The sequence below is a fragment of the Mustela putorius genome, unplaced genomic scaffold (genome assembly GCF_011764305.1).
Source record: "Mustela putorius furo isolate JIRA1106 unplaced genomic scaffold, ASM1176430v1.1 tig00000174_pilon_pilon_pilon, whole genome shotgun sequence".
Taxonomy (NCBI): domain Eukaryota; kingdom Metazoa; phylum Chordata; class Mammalia; order Carnivora; family Mustelidae; genus Mustela; species Mustela putorius.
In genome coordinates, this window is record NW_025421304.1 from 27,902,443 (window position 1) to 27,920,567 (window position 18,125).

The window sequence follows — 18,125 nt, forward strand, 5'->3', positions numbered from 1 at the left end:
CCCCAAACTTCTTTTTAAAAAAATATTTATTTAGGGGCACCTGGGGGGCTCAGTGGGTTAAAGTCTCTGGCTTCGGCTCAGATCGTGGTCCCAGGGGCATCGGGCTCTCTGCTCAGCAGGGAGCCTGTTTCCTCCTCTCTCTCTCTCTGCCTGCCTCTCTGCCTACTTGTGATCTCTGTATGTCAAATAAATAAATACAATCTTTAAAAAAACATTTATTTATTTGAGAGAGAGAGCATGAGAGAGAGAGAGAGCACAAGCAGGGGGGAGGGAAGGAGGGAGGCAGAGGGAGAAGCAGACTCCCTGCTGAGCAGGGAGGCTGATGCAGGCTCAATCCCAGGACCCTGATATCCTGACCTGAGCTGAAGAAGGCAGACGCTTAACTGACTGAGCCACCCAGGTGTCTCTAAAACTTGTTTTTATAAAAAGTTGAAACGCTTGCATGTTCTTTTCTAGTTTGAGGAAACATTCCAAGGAAAATCACTTTTTAAATTCACTTAAAAAATATTTACTTTATAACTGACCCACAACTAGTTTTACCATGTAATATTAGTAGTTAAAGAAGACTACCACGAAGAAATTATATAGTAAACAGTCCAAACACCCAAATTATTTCAATCTAGCTTTTATTCTATGCTTATATATATAAAAGTGTGAAAGCTAATACTTTTGTATAAAAGTAATAGATACCCATGTTAGAATTTGACTGAAGCCTTGGGGCGCCTTGGTGGCTCAGTGGGTTGGGGCCTTTGCCTTCGGCTGGGATTATGATCGTGGGGTCCTGGGATTGAGTCCCCCATCAGGCACTCTGCTTGGCGGGGAGCCTGCTTCACCCCCTCTTCTCTTTTCCTGCCTCTCCCTACTTGTGATCTCTGTCAAATAAACAAATAAAATCTTTAAAAAAAAAAAAAGAATTTGAAGCCTAAAAAATATGTTTTCTTGCCAGTTTGCATAAATTTATTATAAAAGGCAATAATTTAAAAATCCTGAAATTTTAACTGCTGGACACCGTTTCAGAGCTACCTTATTTCTTGCTATTTTGGATTCATTCCAGTGTAGGTCAGAGGTTCCAAAAGAAACTTGATTTCTCCTTGTCATTCCAATAGTAACTTGAGATCCTTGAAAAAGATAGATGAGCTACCTTTATTGATTTGGAAGGGCCTTGGGTTGAAATGGAGAAGGAAAGATTGGTAATGAAATGAATTGGCAGAACCAATATAAACTACATTTTTTTGTTTTTTTGTGTTTTTTTTTTTTAAACCAGAAAATACTGAAATCACATCCTATAACCACATGTACTGTTTCTGAGGATATGTTTGGGTTCTTTATTGGGAATTTTTTCTTCCTGGTGTCTGGCAAGGACGAATGAGCTAATTTCACAAAGTTAAATGATAGGGCAATACTGGGAAAATAAGTATGACTTTGGAAATGATGGTACAGCAAATCCAAAGTATTGCAACCCATATTTTTATTAGATCTGAGGTTCAGGTGATCATCATGTAATTCCTCACTAATATAGCCTCACAAATCACTCCTCCCATGTCTTCAGACAAAGAAAGTATAAAGAGACGTGGATTTCCTGCTTTTAAAGAGAAAAAAATAGGTGTACCTGAGTGGCTCAGTCAGTTGAGCAACTGCCTTCTGCTTGGGTCATGATCCCAGGGTGCTGGGATCAAATTCAGCATTAGGCTCCTTTCTTAGCAGGGAGCTTGCTTCTCCCTCTGCCTGATGCTCCCCCTGCTGTTCTCTCTCTCATAAATAAATAAATGAAATCTTTAAAAAGCACACACACACAAAACGATAATCCTCCCATCACTGGAATCCTTTATCTCCCACTCCCCTTCACCCAGTTTGCCTATTGCCCCATCCCACTCCCCTCTGGCAACCGTCAGTTTGTTCTCAGTATTGATAAGTGTGATCCTGCTTTTCGTTTATTCATTTGTTTTGTTGTTTTAGATTCCACATATAAGTGAAATCATACGATATTTGTCTTTCTCTGTCTGACTTATTTCACTTAGCATAATACCCTCTAGATCTATCTATGTTGTCCCAAATGGCAAGATTTGGAGATCTATATATCTCACCATTTTCTTTTTCCATTCATCTATCAATTGACATTTGGGTTGCTTACATTTTCTATTGTAAATTATGCTACACCATACATGGGAGTGCATATATCTTTTCAAATTAGTGTTTTTCCTGTTTTACTTTTCTTTGTGTAAGTACTCAGTAGTGGAATTGGATCATATGGTTGTTCTATTTTTAACTTTTTTTTAGGAACCTACTTTTTTCAACATTAGCTCTACTAATTTGTGTTACCACCAGTAGTGCATAAGAGTGCCTTTATCTCCACATCCTCACCAACACTTGTTATTATTTCTTGTCTTCTTGATTCTAGCCATTCTGATGGGTGTTAAGGTGTTATGTCATTGGGTTTTTGGTTTGCATTTTCTTGATGATCAGTGATGTTGAGCATCTTTTCATGTGTCTTTTGGCCATCTGTATATCTTCTTTGGAAAAATGTCTCTTCAGGTCCTCTATTTTTAATTGAATTATTTGGGCATGGTGGTGGTTTTTGGTGTTGAATTGTGTAAGTTCTTTATATTAAGCCCTTATTAAATGTATCAGATGAAAATATCTTCTCCCATTCAGTAGATTACCTTTTCATTTTGTTGATTGTTTCCTTCACTGTGCAAAACCTTTTTAATTTGGTGTAATCTCAATAGTTTATTTTTGCCTTTGTTTCCCTTGCGCTAGGAGACATGACAGAAAAATATTGCTATGGTTGATGTCAAAGAAATTACTGCTTATGTTCTCTTCTCGGAGATTTATAGTTTCAAGTCTCATGCTTAGTTCTTTAATCCAAAGTACAGATTATTGGGCTTTATGCTATACTTTTTATACTACTGGTTTAGATACTGATTGGCTCATGCTAACAAAGAAAACAATGCACACAGGAAAGGATTAAGGATAATGAAGAATAGTTCAGAGTTGGATATGGTGATTTGGAAGGGTTAGGACAGCCCCTAAGTGGAAGGAATTGGGACTGACAAGAGACACTGGTTATAGAGATCTATGTTAAATTTCAGGACTAGCATTGAAGGTTGCTGGGGACTAGAACATAAAGTGAGAAGAAAGTGTAAAATTGGAGCCGTGGTGAGCGGCTACAGTGTAGATACAGGAGGAAAAACAAGGCATTAGAAAACAGAGGGACAGAAAGGAGGAATAAAAAACAGTTGATGGAGTGCACTGTCCGATGTTGGAATGGGCAAGAATAAGGACTGGGAAATTAGAATTGGATAGGTAAGAGAACATTAGTGACTCTTTAGAATGTGGGTTTATTCAGAAGAGGTTAGAGAGCAAAAGGAGAAAATTTAAAAAGCAAGCATAAACTTTTTTCTTTCCTTTTTTTCCAAAATGTGGTAAAGAGAGAAAGGGACCAAGGGTTACAAAGTATGGCTTTTTCAGTTTGGATAAACTTGTTACCATTTTTGGCCAGTATTTTTATGGAGACTTGTGTCTTGTGAGTCTCCCGTCTCTTTTGCTTTTCATTCTCTTCTCCCCAGCTCTTTAATAGTAGAATGTCCTCTTCTTCACCTATTCTCAATCCCTTGGTGATCGTGCTAGAAGTCTTCCATTTGCCCCTCCGGGTTCACTCTTCCTTGTCTACCTGCTTTTTTCCCCACAAGGCTGACCTGAATGAATTACATCAACAAGCTTCTTTGCCCTTTGCTTTTGTTGAGTTTGGCCAATGGAGAGTCCCAACAGGACACTGGAGGGAAAGGAGGAAGAAAGTGAAATTGGAGCATTTATCCCCTTGGCTCCAAACTGGCTGAACTGACTGAAGGTCACTGCTCCCCTTGAGTCAGTCCCCTACAGGACTCCCCTGGATCTGGTAACCAACCACTTCCTCTCCTGTTCCCTTTAGGCCTAGGTGTGTCAACAGGATATCACACTCTGTTTTCCCTTGTAGTTTCCGTGACATCTTGCCCACACCTTTATAAATTGTCTCTTCATTAATCCTGTGCCATTCGTTTGCTGCTGGGACCCTGACTCATACAGTGATCTTTTCTAGTCTCATGGCTTTGAATGTCATTCACACACCAGTTGCTCCCAAATTTATAGCTCCAGGTGTAAGACCTGTCTCTTAAACTACAGATTCGTATATCTGGCTGCCAGTTAGATTTGGCTGTTTAACATAGGTTTCAACTTACCAAACTTTCTTCCTAAACAAACCTGTTGATGGCAACTCTGTCCTTCCGGTTGTTTAGGGCAAAAATCTCAGTCATCCTCAATTTCTCCCCTTTTCTCACCCCTCCCCCATTTCTATCTGTCAGAATATTTGAGTAAGTCTACCTTTAGTAGAGAATCTCACTAGTTCTTACCACCTCCACTTCTGCCACCCTGGTCTCACTTACCGTAATCTTTCTCTTCTAATAATTGGTCTTCCTACTTTTTACCTTTGCCCTCTTTCACTCTGTTTTCCATATAGTAGCGAGAATGATTAAAATATAAGTTAGGTCATGTCACTCTTCTGCTTAAGACCTCTCTATGTCTTACCACTTCAGAAGAAAAGCCAAAAGTCCTTACAATGACCTGAAAGTCCCAAAATGATCTGCCTTGGACCCCATTATCTCTGTGACCCCATTTCAACTCTATCTCCCTTGATTACCCTGTGCTAGGCACCATGGCTTTCCTTACTTCTTTAACACTCTTCTCCCTGTCTGGAAGGCTTCTCCCAGACATCTACATGACTGGCTCCCCCACCTCCTAATTTAAGTCTTTGTTCAAACGTTGTCTTCTTTTAATTTATTTATTTATTTATTTATTTATTTATTTGACAGACAGCAATCACAAGTAGGCAGAGAGGCAGAGACAAAGGGGGGGAAGCAGTTTCCCCGCTGAGCAGAGAGCAGAGAGCATGTGGGATCATGACCTGAGCCAAAGGCAGAGGCTTTAACCCACTGAACCACCCAGGCACCCCGTTCAAGCATCTTCTTAATAAGGCTTGCCCTAACCACCTTACTTAAAAATTGCAAATTGACCCCCCCATGGCACTACTGATCAACCTTCCCGTTTTGTTTTCTTTTCCGTAACATTTAACATCTTATAACTATTATATAATTTACTTATCTTTTAATTATGCAGTAAAATTGCTTTTTCCCCCTCTCTGTTGTTGTACAGTTCTGTGAGTTTTAACACATGTATAAATTATTGTGACTATCACCACAATCTTGATATAGGACAGTTCCATGCTGCAAAGAATGAATCACATCTTCCCCATTTCTAACCCTGGCAACCGCTGATCTGCTCTTAATCATATATTTTTGTCTTTTCAGTAGTGGGATCATGTAGTATGTAACCTTTCACCACTGGCTTATACTCAACATAATGCCTTTGAGATTCCACTGAGTTGCTCAGTGTGTCTACCCATTGAAGGAAATTTGGGTTGTTTCCAGTTTTGCCACTTACAAATAGAAGTGCTAAAAACATTTGCATATAGGCTTTTATGTGACCGTAAGTTTTGTTTCTCCAGAATATAATTTACTTACTAATTATACTTATCTCCTTTTTTTTTTTTGCATGCTTTGTTCGTGGATTTATTGTTTTAAGTTCCTAAAACAGTTCCTAGCACATGCCAGGAGCTCAGTAAATTAGTGAATATACGGGCACCTGGGTGGCTCAGTGGGTTAAGCCGTTGCCTTCGGCTCAGGTCATGATCTCAGGGTCCTGGGATCAAGTCCCACATCGGGCTCTCTGCTCCGCGGGGAGCCTGCTTCCTTCCTCCTCTCTCTCTGCTTGCCTCTCTGCCTACTTGTGATCTCTCTCCGTCAAATAAATAAATAAAATCTTTAAAAAAAAAATGAGTGAATATACTATGTTACTGTAAAATGGAAAGGTATGGGGCATATGTGGGTGGCAGAGTCAGTTGGGTACCCTACTTGGTTTCCACTTGGGTTGTGATCTTGGGATCAAGCCCGGCTTCAGGCTCTGCGCACAGTCTGCTTGAGACTCTCCTTCTGCTCCTCCCCTCCAAGGACGTGTGCTCTCTTTCTTTCTCAAATAAATAAATAAAACTTAAAAAAAAAAAATGGAAAGGTGTAGTGAAACCATAATTACTCTGATTACATTCAGGGTTTACATTGACAATCCCCAGACCCCAAATGACAGGATACTTGATCTGAAAGAGACCTGTAAGTTGAGAATGTTAAAAGGCTTTTTACTGAAAGTAGAGTAATTCCTCCCTAATGTTTCTGGTGGCCAGATTCCTGATCAGATTCCTGATTTGGAGAAGAAGCTTGGGATGAGATTTAGGAGAAACCTCTTGGGAGAATTCTTTAACACTGATGTCACCATTACTCATTTGTGAGTGAAATGACAAGCCAGCTCTTCCACACTCAGGGTAGCCCAGAGACAAATTTGTTTGTAAAAGCTTGGGAAAATAATGACACCATTTTCCCCACATTGTCAGATCCCTTAGTTTCACTTAAACTCATACTACAGGCCACCAGATTAGGTGAGAAAAAGGTAAGTGTTAGAGATAAAAGTCAAAATAATGATTTATGAAATAATGATTATATGAAAGGTTGATGTTTAGAAGGGAAGGGGATTGGTTTACTGGAATACTTGTGTTTACAGCCATAAGTTATGTTTGCACTATGAAGTATCTATAAAAGGCACATAAAAAGGCCTTCAGCTCAAAATCTGATGCTACCTAATGCCCCAAACCAGGATCATAGGGTATCTCATTACAATACATGGACCTCCTCTAAATCTGTTCATTAGAGCATGGAATTCAGTAAGAATCATTTGGATCTTGGATCCTATCCAGTGCATTATAGTTTTTGAAGGCTCAATAAGATTTCAGTTTAAGGTGGTTCCATGTTTAAAGTTTGAGCAAGGTTTCAGAATAAGTTTTCTTCATTTCTTTTTTCATTTCATTTTTTGGGGGTTTGTGGTTTTTTGTTGTTGTTGTTGTTTTTTGTATAAGTTATACGGATCCATTAGAATTTCAAATATACAGAGCTATATAAAGAAAAGGCAGTCCTACACCTACATATAAGCACTATTGATATTTAGATGAAAATCCTTCCAGTCATCTTTCCAGGTGTGTGAACAGTACATGTATATGTTTTTGTCACTCCAATGAAAAGGGAGTGTAGTGCAAACACTGCACTACTCTGTAAATATCAGTGTTTCATTAAACATTTTGGAAGATAATTCAACTATCAGGAAAAATGAAATAATTCTGAAGTATACGGTGTGTCCTGAGTCAATCTGAATTCCTTGCAGGAGTGTAGAGTCTTTTTTAAATCCAGCCAGGTATCCAGGTGAGAGTACTGTGGTACCTGGAGAGGGCTAATTATCGGACTAAAACAGAACACTGTTAACTTTCCACCTCTCCCAAATCTCAGGTAAATTAGAAACAGATGTCTATTCACAGTTCTTCAGCCATTATGAGTGGCCAGTTAGAGTGGGGTGTGTCATTGTCATCAACTCAAGTGAAATCACTGCTCTTTCATAAGGCCATGAAATAGGCTGTGTATGTATGTATGTCTGAATTAAATATATGTGCAGTCATCATTTCAGTGATGTTACGTGCGACGGAATGAACTTCTAGGTAGATCAGGAGTTTCCTTTTATACTATAATATTCAAGAGGAATCATTTAGAATGCCTTTAATTTCCTCTGATTGTATCCTAATAGTCAGTGTACTGCCTTAAATGTTCAAAAAGCAAGTCTCTGCCATTGACCATGACTGGAAACTTGGGAATTTCTGCTAAAGTTCTTGTGGTCTAATCCTCTCTTGAAAGCACAGAACTAAAGCATTGAAATGCCTGAGTCAGCTGCTCAAGGGATATACTGGCTGCACCCCCACTTATTTTTCTAGGATGAAAAAATCTCCTTGGTGACGTCTGAGGCAGCTAGCTTTTACCTTTTGCACCTAGAAATACACGTATTACCTTCTCCACGGAGAAAGTACACATACACACACACAAACTATATCTAAATTCTGGCGTTAGCACTTTTATATTTTCTACAATTAAGCTTAATTTCAGCAGATCTTACTTAATAACTTACAAGAAAATAATTTCACCTAGTTTCTACTGATTGTGTTAAAATTTTTTAAACTTTTCTATTTAGCTTAAGGAAGGAAAAGAAAGTCACATTGGACACCTGGCTGGCTCTTCAGAAGAGCATGAGACTCTTTCTTGATCTTGGGGTTGTGAGTTCGAGCCCCACATTCAGTGTAGAGATTACTTAAATTAATAAATAAACTTAAAGGCACGTACTGTTCTGCTGAAACCTTTTTACTTATTTAGTGTTACTTCCCTTTTATAGATGAGGACCTCAGAACAGTCAAGTAGAAAACACAGTTGGTATTTGAACCAGATCCATCTGAGTCCAAAGGACTGTCTATAATCCATCATGCTGTAGAATGAGCTGCAGAATGCTAGGCTTATAAAAAACTATTATCAGTATTATTAAATAAAAGGGTACCTGGGTGGCTCAGTGGTCATGCCTTCGGCTCAGGTCATGATCTCAGGGTCCTGGGATCCAGGCCCGCATCGGACTCTCTGCTCAGCAGGGACCCTGCTTCCCCTCTCTGTCTCTACCTGCCTCTCTGCCTACTTGTGACCTCTCTCTCTGTCAAATAAATAAATAAAATCTTTAAAAATATATTATTAAGTAAAAAAAGCAAGTTTAGTGCAGTACGCATTATATATCATCATTACGTGAAGTGTATGTATGTATGTATGTATGTACATGCATGTGTTTAATTTTACATATGCCTAGCATATCTAGCATATGTCTGGAAGACCATATAATGGTTGCCTCCAGAGATGGGAATTGGACTGCTAGGAATCTAGGTGTTTTATTATAGAATCTTTTAGGGGCACCTGGGTGGCTTATTTGGTTAAACATGACCTGAGCTGAAATCAGGAGTCAGTCAATTAATTGATTGAGCCATCCAGGTACCCCAGCTTGTAAATCTTCCACTGCTGTAGAATATTAATACTATTATGATATAAGCACTGATAATGATCATATCTTTCTAGTTTTTCAATTCCTATGATACTACTCAAATGACCCTCCCATGTTAGAATTTGAGAGGAAAGTAGAATACTGATGTAATACATCATGATAGCAGAGGTAATGATGGCTACATTCTGCATTCGACTATTTACATTTTTAATGCCACTTGAAATTTTAATAATTTATCTGTTTTTTGAAACAAAAACACCTTGCCCCAAATGACAGCAGTTGCCAGCCATAACTGAGGTCAAAGAAGTGTTTTACAAGTCTTAAAATTGAACTTAACAAAGAAAAAAGTTTGCCGTCTACTAAAAGCTGTATTTTAATTTGGGGCTACCATTAATCAGTATACCTTATCTTGAATACACTTTATTTTTGCATTTGTTTTCAAATCTATAATGATCTCTTTATGTAGTTGTCTCCCTTTATTAGACTGGGCAGGGTTCATGCTTCTTCATTTGTTACTATATTTTAGTGGGTAGCCTCATTCCTGGCAGTTGGTAGGTAGCTAAAAATATTGCTTGAGCTGAATTGAATTGAAGTAGAGATATTTAGCTTAGTTGGGAAAAAAGAAAGAGAAATAATCTCAGTTTTTAAATAACTGAAGTGTTCTCATGTGGAAGAGGTTAAGTTTTTTCTATATGGTTTCAGTAGATTGTAAACCAGTGGGTGGAAGTTTCAAGAATTTTCTGAATGTTGAGTTGTCTAAAGCTAAGTGGCCCTGTCTCAGAAGGTACTGATTCTGTCACCAGGAGATTCATTTGTGGCTGGTCAGCTATAGAAATAATTCAAGTATTTAATTGTTCATTTTTGTTTGTTTGTTTTTGGCAACTTGGGGATTTTTTAATAGATTTTTTACTTATTTGAGAGAGAGAAAGCACAAGCAGGGGGAGGAGGGGAAAGAGAGGGAGAAGCAGGGTTCCTACTGAGTACAGAACCCAACGCAGGGATCAATCCCAGGACTCTGAGATCATGACCTGAGCCCAGGTCAGATGCTTACCCAAATGAGCCACCCAGATGCCCCCATTTGTTTCTTTATTCATTTCTTCAAACGTGTACTGAGCCCACACTGCCCTTAGGTGTTGGATACTAAAGCTGAATACATCATAATTCCTTCCCTCGAAGAACTCAGACCCATCAGGTAAATGGAAATATTAGCAAAGGGTTACAACACAGGGTGCTAAGAGGTTGTTACAGAGGTGTATTGGTAATACCCTAGAGAGCTGACAGGAAAGTTTGCTGAGGAGGTGACTCTGAAGTAGAATTGACCAGTTACATAGAGAAAGGAGTCCTGAGCAGAAGGAAAAATACATGCAAAAGCTCAGAAATTAAACTTTTAGAATAAAGTAGTGGCTTTTCACTTGGGTTATGTAGCCTTGAAATACCCTCCAATCCTAAAATTCTGTGTGCTGGCTCTTTAACTTAGCATCTTTTTTCACTTCCTGGCAGCTATTACATGAATGTGTGTATTTTCGTTGTCATTTTTCATAGGAAGCAAAATCAGTGACCTTCTTCTTTGATTTTTGTTTGTAGTTAAATTCATCCGAGAAGTTACACCATATATCAAGAAGCCATCATTAGTATCAGATCTACCATGGGAAGGTGCATCTCCTCAGTCACCAAGCTTTAGTGGCAGTGAGGACTCTGGTTCTCCAAAACATCAGAACAACACCAAGGACAGGAAGGTCATCCCTCTCAAAATGTGCTTTGCTGCTAGAAACCTAAGCATGCCGGATCTGGAAAACAGGTGAGCTGTACCTAAGGAGAATATCATACTTAAGGCTTTACAAACTTAAGGTTATGTTGTAAAATTACTTATGCATATTTTTAATAATATGACTATTGACTACGTTATTCAGAGGAAAACATCACCCTGAGATGAGAAAATAATTTTGGGGGTTCCATATTTAAATTACTTCACACATATAGGCCCATATACATATATAGAAAAATATGGGACAAACATACAAGAAACTTAATGGTGGTTACTTGCAGGGAGTGAAATAAGATTAGAAGGTAGGAGAGAAAGGGCTTCTGCTCTTCATTTTATACTTTCCTGGAGTATTAGTACTTTTCTCACTAAGAAATTTCTTTATAATTTTAAAAACCTTGTTAAAGAAATCTTAAATGTCCCCTCAGATGGAAACTCCGTATATTGTATATTGTATATTGTATTTAACATGGAGTCAGATGTTTGATTATAGATATGGCTGTATCAACTAGCAATGTGACCTGGCAAGTTGGCGTCTCTTGACTTGACTTTTCTTATTTGTAAAAAGAGGGAGCTGGATTAAATAATTTCTTATGTATCTTGTAGTCCTTTTTTTTTTTTTTAAAAGATTTTATTTATTTATTTGACAGAGAGAGAGAGGGATCACAAGTAGGCAGAGAGACAGGCAGAGAGAAAGGGGAAAGCAGGCCTCCCGCTGGGCAGAGAGCCCGATTCAGGGCTCGATCCCAGAACCCTGAGACCATGACCCGAGCCGAAGGCGGAGCCCCAACCCTCTGAGCCACCCAGGTTCCCCTGTCCCTTGTAGTTCTGTAGCCAGTCAGGTTCTATGATGATTGTCTTCAGTGATTCCATGAACGGGTACTGGTAAACCTAGTGTTAGGTTAGATATTAGGGGGAAAAAAGGAGAGAGATGAACTTATCCAAAGACAGAGACAAGGACCAGACTTTTTATAATGTACTTTCACTTTCATGGTGTCTTCTGATCTGAATGCACAGCGAGGTGCCCAGTCAGGATGGATAGATCACAAGAAGACAGCAAGAAGTTGAGTGATTTTAGACATTTTAAAGAATATTTTATTTATTTGAGAAAGAGAGAATGTGAGAGAGCATGAGCAGGTGAGGGGCAGAGCCACAGGCAGACCCTTAACTAACTGAGCCATCCAGGCGCCCTGACATTGGGCATTTTAGGCCATAAAGACATTAAAGATCTTGCTCTGTGATATGTTGTATGGTACTAACAAGTTGAGTTCTGCAGTCACCGAGACCTTCTCATGGAAATTAGACAATCCTGATTAGGGTATGCTGCTGAAAAGAAGGCTCAGAGCAAATACTTTCACCTCCATAAATCACTATATCCTCATTTGTTTTTAAAAAAAGAAGGATAGGGACACCTAGGTGGCTCAGTTGGTTAAGTGTCTGCCTTTGGCTTAGGTCATGGTCCCAGGGTCCTGGGATTGAGCCCAAGGACTCCTTGCTCGACAGGGAGCTTCTCCCTGTCCTCCTGCCATTTCCCCCTGCTTGTGTTCTCTCACACACTCTCTGTCAAATAAATAAATAAAATCTTTTTTAAGAATTAAAAAGAAGGGGGCGCCTGGGTGGCTCAGTGGGTTAAAGCCTCTGCCTTATCAGGGTCCTGGGATGGAGCCCCGCATCAGGCTCTCTGCTCAGTGGGGAGCCTGCTTCCTCTCTCTTTCTCTCTGCCTACTTGTGATCTCTGTCTGTCAAATAAATAAAATCTTAAAAAAAAAAAGAATTAAAAAGAAGGATAATAATGCTTAATTCAGTATGCAGATTAAATGAGACAATACATATGAAGTCCTTTGCACAGAGCCGGGCACATAGTAGGTTCTTAAGAAAGAGCAACTTAGGGCACCTGGGTGGCTCAGTTGGTTGAGCGACAGCCTTCGGCTTAGATCATGATCCCGGAGTCCCGGGATTGAGTCCCGCGTCGGGCTCCCAGCTCCTTGGTAGTCTGCTTCTCCCTTTGACTTTCTCCCCTCTCATGCTCTCTCTCACTGTCTCTCTCTCAAATAAAAAAAATTTTAAAAAAAGAAAAAAGAGGAGCTTAAAGAAATCTTAATTGCCAACTATATACACATTTTGAAAATTATATTCTGTATATTTGTATTGTTTTTGTTTGCCTTTTTTTTTTTTAAAGATTTTATTTATTTATTTGACAGAGAGAAATCACAAGTAGATAGGAGAGGCAGGCAGAGAGAGAGAGAGGGAAGCAGGCTCCCTGCTGAGCAGAGAGCCCGATGCGGGACTCGATCCCAAGACCCTGAGATCATGACCTGAGCCGAAGGCAGCGGCTTAACCCACTGAGCCACCCAGGCGCCCCTTGTTTGCCTTTTTTTAAAAGTTTAAGATATTATAGAAATTATTTCAAGTTACATATAGATTTGTTTGTGAAAGATCATGTGCATGTTAAATCATATCTAAATTAGCACAGCTTGGTCTTTAAAGAATTGCTCTATTTTTTTCATGAAGTAAGAATTTAATTTGTAAAGTAAGTAGTCACCTCTACCTCTTGAATCAAAATTAATTTTTTTTCTTCAAATGAGATACATTTATGTAAAGCTTTTGGTTAATCACAGACTTAAAATAATTAGTAGGGGCCACAAAGAAAGAATTAGACTAGAGAAACAATGTGGTAAAGAACAAACAACAACTAAATTTGCCAACTTGTTGTCAGACAGGAATATTTTCAGGCTAAGTCTCTTCATTGTAAATCATTTCTGAGAATGAGAATAGATATCTCTTGTCTTAGTCTATTGTGGCTGCTATAACAAAATACCATAGACTGGGTGACTTCTGCCCCTTCCAAAACGTTATTTTGCATAGTTCTGGTAGAGGATAGGAAGTCTAAGATAAGATGCTGGCAGAATCAGCATCTGGTGAGGGTCGGCTTCCTGATTCATAGATGTCTGTCTTCTTGGTGTGTCCTTACATGGCGGAAGAGTCTAGAGAGCTCTCTTTTATAAGAGCACTTCTCTCAGTAAGGACGTCCCTGCCCTCATGATCTTATCACCTCCCAAAAACCCCATCTCCTAATATCACAGTGAGGGTTGGGCTTTTAACATGTGTAGTACTGCTGATATAGCTGGGCATTAGAGAAAAAGGCAAAGTATTATAAAGTTTCTACAGGACTCAGGTATGGGAGTGGAGGGTTTGAAGGAGGAAGGTGACGGTGGCTCAGTGGGTTAAAGCCTCTGCCTTCCACTCAGGTCATGATCCCGGGGTCCTGGGATTGAGCCCCACATCGGGCTCTCTGCTCAGTGGGGAGCCTGTTTCCTCCTCTATTTCTCTCTCTCTCTCTCTACCTGCCTCTCTGCCTACTTGAGATCTCTATCTGTCAAATAAATAAATAAATAATCTTTTAAAAAATCATTAGAAAAATAAAAGAGGAAGGTGATATGACTATATGATTGAAGATTGTGCTACTTTATCTTCTACTTAGACGTCTTCTAGAACTCACTAACCTTGGCCTTCATTAAAATTTGGGGCTGCATTTTCTGTAGCATCCATGCTAAATGCTAGGGACATCTGGTGCATGATCACATTTGAAATAGGTCTTCAGAACCAATTGGAGAGGGCAGTTTAGGTTATTAGAATCATATCACACCTTGCTCTTCAGTAAGACGGCCAGTCTCCTGAGACATGGTGTACTATACAAGGAGAAGTTTTAGAAGATTGAGACTATTGCAGATTCTTAATCTTAATACTGGAAAGTAATTTATTTCTCATGTTACTTGAATTACTAAAATTTGTAGATAATTTGCTTTTTATAAAATATAAATTGGAATGGGACGCCTGGGTGGCTCAGTTGGTTAAGCAGCTGCCTTCGGCTCAGGTCATGATCCCAGCGTCCTGGGATCGAGTCCCACATCGGGCTCCTTGCTCCGCAGGGAGCCTGCTTCTCCCTCTGACTCTGCCTTCCACTCTGCCTGCCTGTGCTTGCTCTCGCTTGCGCTCTCTCTCTGACAAATAAATAAAATCTTTAAAAAAAAAAAAAAAAATTGGAAGAGGTTCAAGGTTATTTCTATATCACTTTTACTTGCATTCCATTGTGCTTTCTGGAGAAAAAGAGAAACAGTGGAATTACCAGCACCTGGCAAAATTGTGCATAACTTCAGTTATGTCCACAGGAATGTGAACATCTATCCTATATGTCTTAACAGAAAAAGTGTTCAGAACCCATTAGCTAATTAGATAGAAGTTAGGATGATGGGCTTTGTAACTCTGGCCAAGTTATTTGTTTTCTGTAAGTCTTGGTTTCCTGCTATCTAAAATGAAAGCTTATGTGCAGATTAAATAAGAAGATGATTATAAAATTGGCACAGTAAGCTTTTAGTATACTATTATTATAGGTGCCATTTGTGTCCTATGACCTTAAATAAGTTCCTTAATTTCTCTGTCCTGTTTTCTCTGTCTATAAAATGGACATAATAGTGCTTGCTCAACTAGTCTTTTAGAACTACTTCAAGGATAAATAAGATAACATCTATAAAATCACTTGGAACTCTTTGATCCTTAAATTTATCTCAACTCTTTCTCAGGAAGATGTCATGACAAGTAACACAGCTGCAACATTTAAAGCCATGGAAAAAAACAGTCCATTGTAGGAACAGTAAAAATAAGTTTTGTTAGGACATCTGTGAGCAAAACATTTATCAAGTTGCAGTTTTATGTAACCATATTTCTATTTGAAAATTTTAATCTTCAACATAGTCTCTGGTAAAACCCAGAGCAAGAACTAAGCCTAGATGTTTCCTAATGTGGAAAATGGCTTTGTTCTTTAAGCCCTTGGTAGGCATGTGGTTTCCCAACATTCTTTACTTTTTTCCTAATATTTTACTGTGCATAATCTTTCAACATAAAGCAGGGTCAAAGAATCCTATGTTCAATACTCTTTTCCCACCACCTAGATTCTACCATTAATATTTTACTATACTTTCTTTAGCACAGATGACCCATCTATGCATCTGTTATTCCATTTTAATTTTTCTTGATACTTTTCAAAGTGAATTGTAAATTCACTTTGTGAATACTTAAGCATAATTTCTAAATACTTAAGCATGCATATAAGTAAGTAGTTCAGTGTTTCATTATTTTTTCTTTTAAGAAAATATTTACATATAATAAAATGCACAAATCATAAACTTGGACAAATGCATACAATTATATAACCTGAGCCTATCAAGGCGTAGTATATTACCTTCACCTTGGAAAGTTTTCTTGTGCCCTTTCTCACTCAGTTCCTTCTCCCATCTTCAAAGGCTACTACTGTTCTGACTTTCTACTATAGATTAGTTTTAACTATTCTGAAATTTTGTATAAATGCAATCATATGTACTCTTTTGTGGTAGAATTCTTTTACTCAGTGTGAGGTTTTTGAGGATTTGTTTATCTTGTTGCATATATTTATTGCTGAATGATGTCGTGTTATCTGAATAGATCACTATTCCGTTCTCTGTTTTCCCATTGATGGGAGCTACTTCTAGTTTAGAGTTAATGAAGTTACTATGAATATTTTTGTACAACCCTTTGTAGGCTTACATTTTCATTTTTCTCGGGTAAATTCTTTTTTTTTTTTTAAGATTTTATTTATTTATCAGAGAGAGAGGGAGAGAGCGAGCACAGGCAGACAGAATGGCAGACAGAGGCAGAGGGAGAAGCAGGCTCCCTGCCGAGCAAGGAGCCCGATGTGGGACTCGATCCCAGGACGCTGGGATCATGACCTGAGCTGAAGGCAGCTGCTTAACCAACTGAGCTACCCAGGCGTCCCTTCTTCAGTAAATTCTTAAGTGTAGAATTGCTGGGTCAAATAATTTAGTTTTCTGGGGTGCCTGGGTGACACAGTGGGTTAAGCGTCCAACTCTTAGTTTTAGCCCAGGTCATGATCTCAGGGTCATGGGATTGAGCCCCTTGTCAGGCTCCGTGCTCAACAGGAATCTGCTGGAGATTCTCTCTTTCCATCTCCCCCAACACTGGCTCTCTCTCTCAAATAAATAAATCTTTTTTTTTTTTTTTAAGATCTATTTGTTTATTTGACAGACAGAAATCACAAGGAGGCAGAGAGGCAGGCAGAGAGAGAGGAGGAAGCAGGCTCCCCACCGAGCAGAGAGCCCAATGCGGGGCTCAATCCCAGGACCCTGGATCATGACCTGAGCCTAAGGCAGAGGCTTTAACCCACTGAGCCACCCAGGTGCCCCAATAAATAAATCTTTTTAAAAAAAAAGTTTAGTTTTCTAAATGTTAGTCTTTTTTCCCAAAGTGATTGTGCCATTTAAATGAATGCTGTTACTAATAAATTAAATATACCAGCAGTATATGAGAGATTGCGTTGTTCTGCATCTCACCAACATTGGTGCTATCAGTCTTTTTAATACTAACTATTCCAATGGTGTGTAGTAGAATCTCTTTGTGAATCATCCTTCATCTCAATATAAAGGTTTCACTTTCTTTTTTTTTTTTTTTTTTTAAAGATTTTATTTATTTATTTGTCAGAGAGAGAGAAGCGAGAGCAAGCACAGGCAGGCAGAGTGGCGGGCAGAGGCAGAGGGAGAAGCAGGCTCCCCGCCAAGCAAGGAGCCTGATGTGGGACTCGATCCCAGGACGCTGGGATCATGACCTGAGCCGAAGGCAGCCGCTTAACAAACTGAACCACCCAGGCGTCCCAAGGTTTCACTTTCTAAACCAAAATTTACTTGACATGAGAGGGAAACATCTTTTTTTTCTGTTTTACTACTTTGGTTTAGTTTCAGTGACTGGAGCTGAAAAAAAGTGCTGACCATCAGTATGAGTAAGTAAGGAGGAGGAAGAAGTTTGTTCTCTTCCTCCAGCTTGAGATCTCAAGACCTCACTAGGTCTTTTGCTAGTTATAAACAGTTCATTGTGGGAAATGGAAGCTAAGTAAATAATGATGAAGTCCAGGGAACATGAGTCCATTCCTTCCCAAACAGTACTGTAGGCAGTGTGTTTAGTAATAACAAGGTGTTCTTAAATGCTGCTTTCCAGAAATATTTGCTGTTAGCTTGAACTGGAAGTCTTAGTCGTCTTCACGTTGGCTATTTTCCATGTAAAAGGTAAATTTTGGCTTCATGACATATAAAACAGTACGATTATTATTAAATTAAACATATAAGTTAAGTCAAAGACTACTAAAAGGAGAAATAAGCAGGCTAGACTTACAGAATCCTATGTTCCAGTGTACCTAAACATTGATTTGATTCATCTGATCAAAATGTACTTGCATTTCTCAGGAAATCCTCAGTGGTTTGATTAGAGGCCAAAACTCTTCACACTGTAGCTGTCTCCTCCTCTCTCCTGTGAGCCCAAACAATTACTGGCA

The 18,125-nt window shown here is 39.0% G+C and overlaps 1 protein-coding gene across 1 annotated transcript in view; it reads left to right on the forward strand.

Moving 5' to 3' along the window:
• Positions 1-18,125, forward strand: part of SNTB2 (syntrophin beta 2) — a 116,359-nt gene that overhangs the window by 40,047 nt on the left and 58,187 nt on the right. Inside the window, exon 2 of the mRNA XM_013052275.2 lies at positions 10,573-10,786. Within this exon, the coding sequence (XP_012907729.2) occupies positions 10,573-10,786 (214 nt within the window). The remainder of the gene's footprint in view (positions 1-10,572; positions 10,787-18,125) is intronic.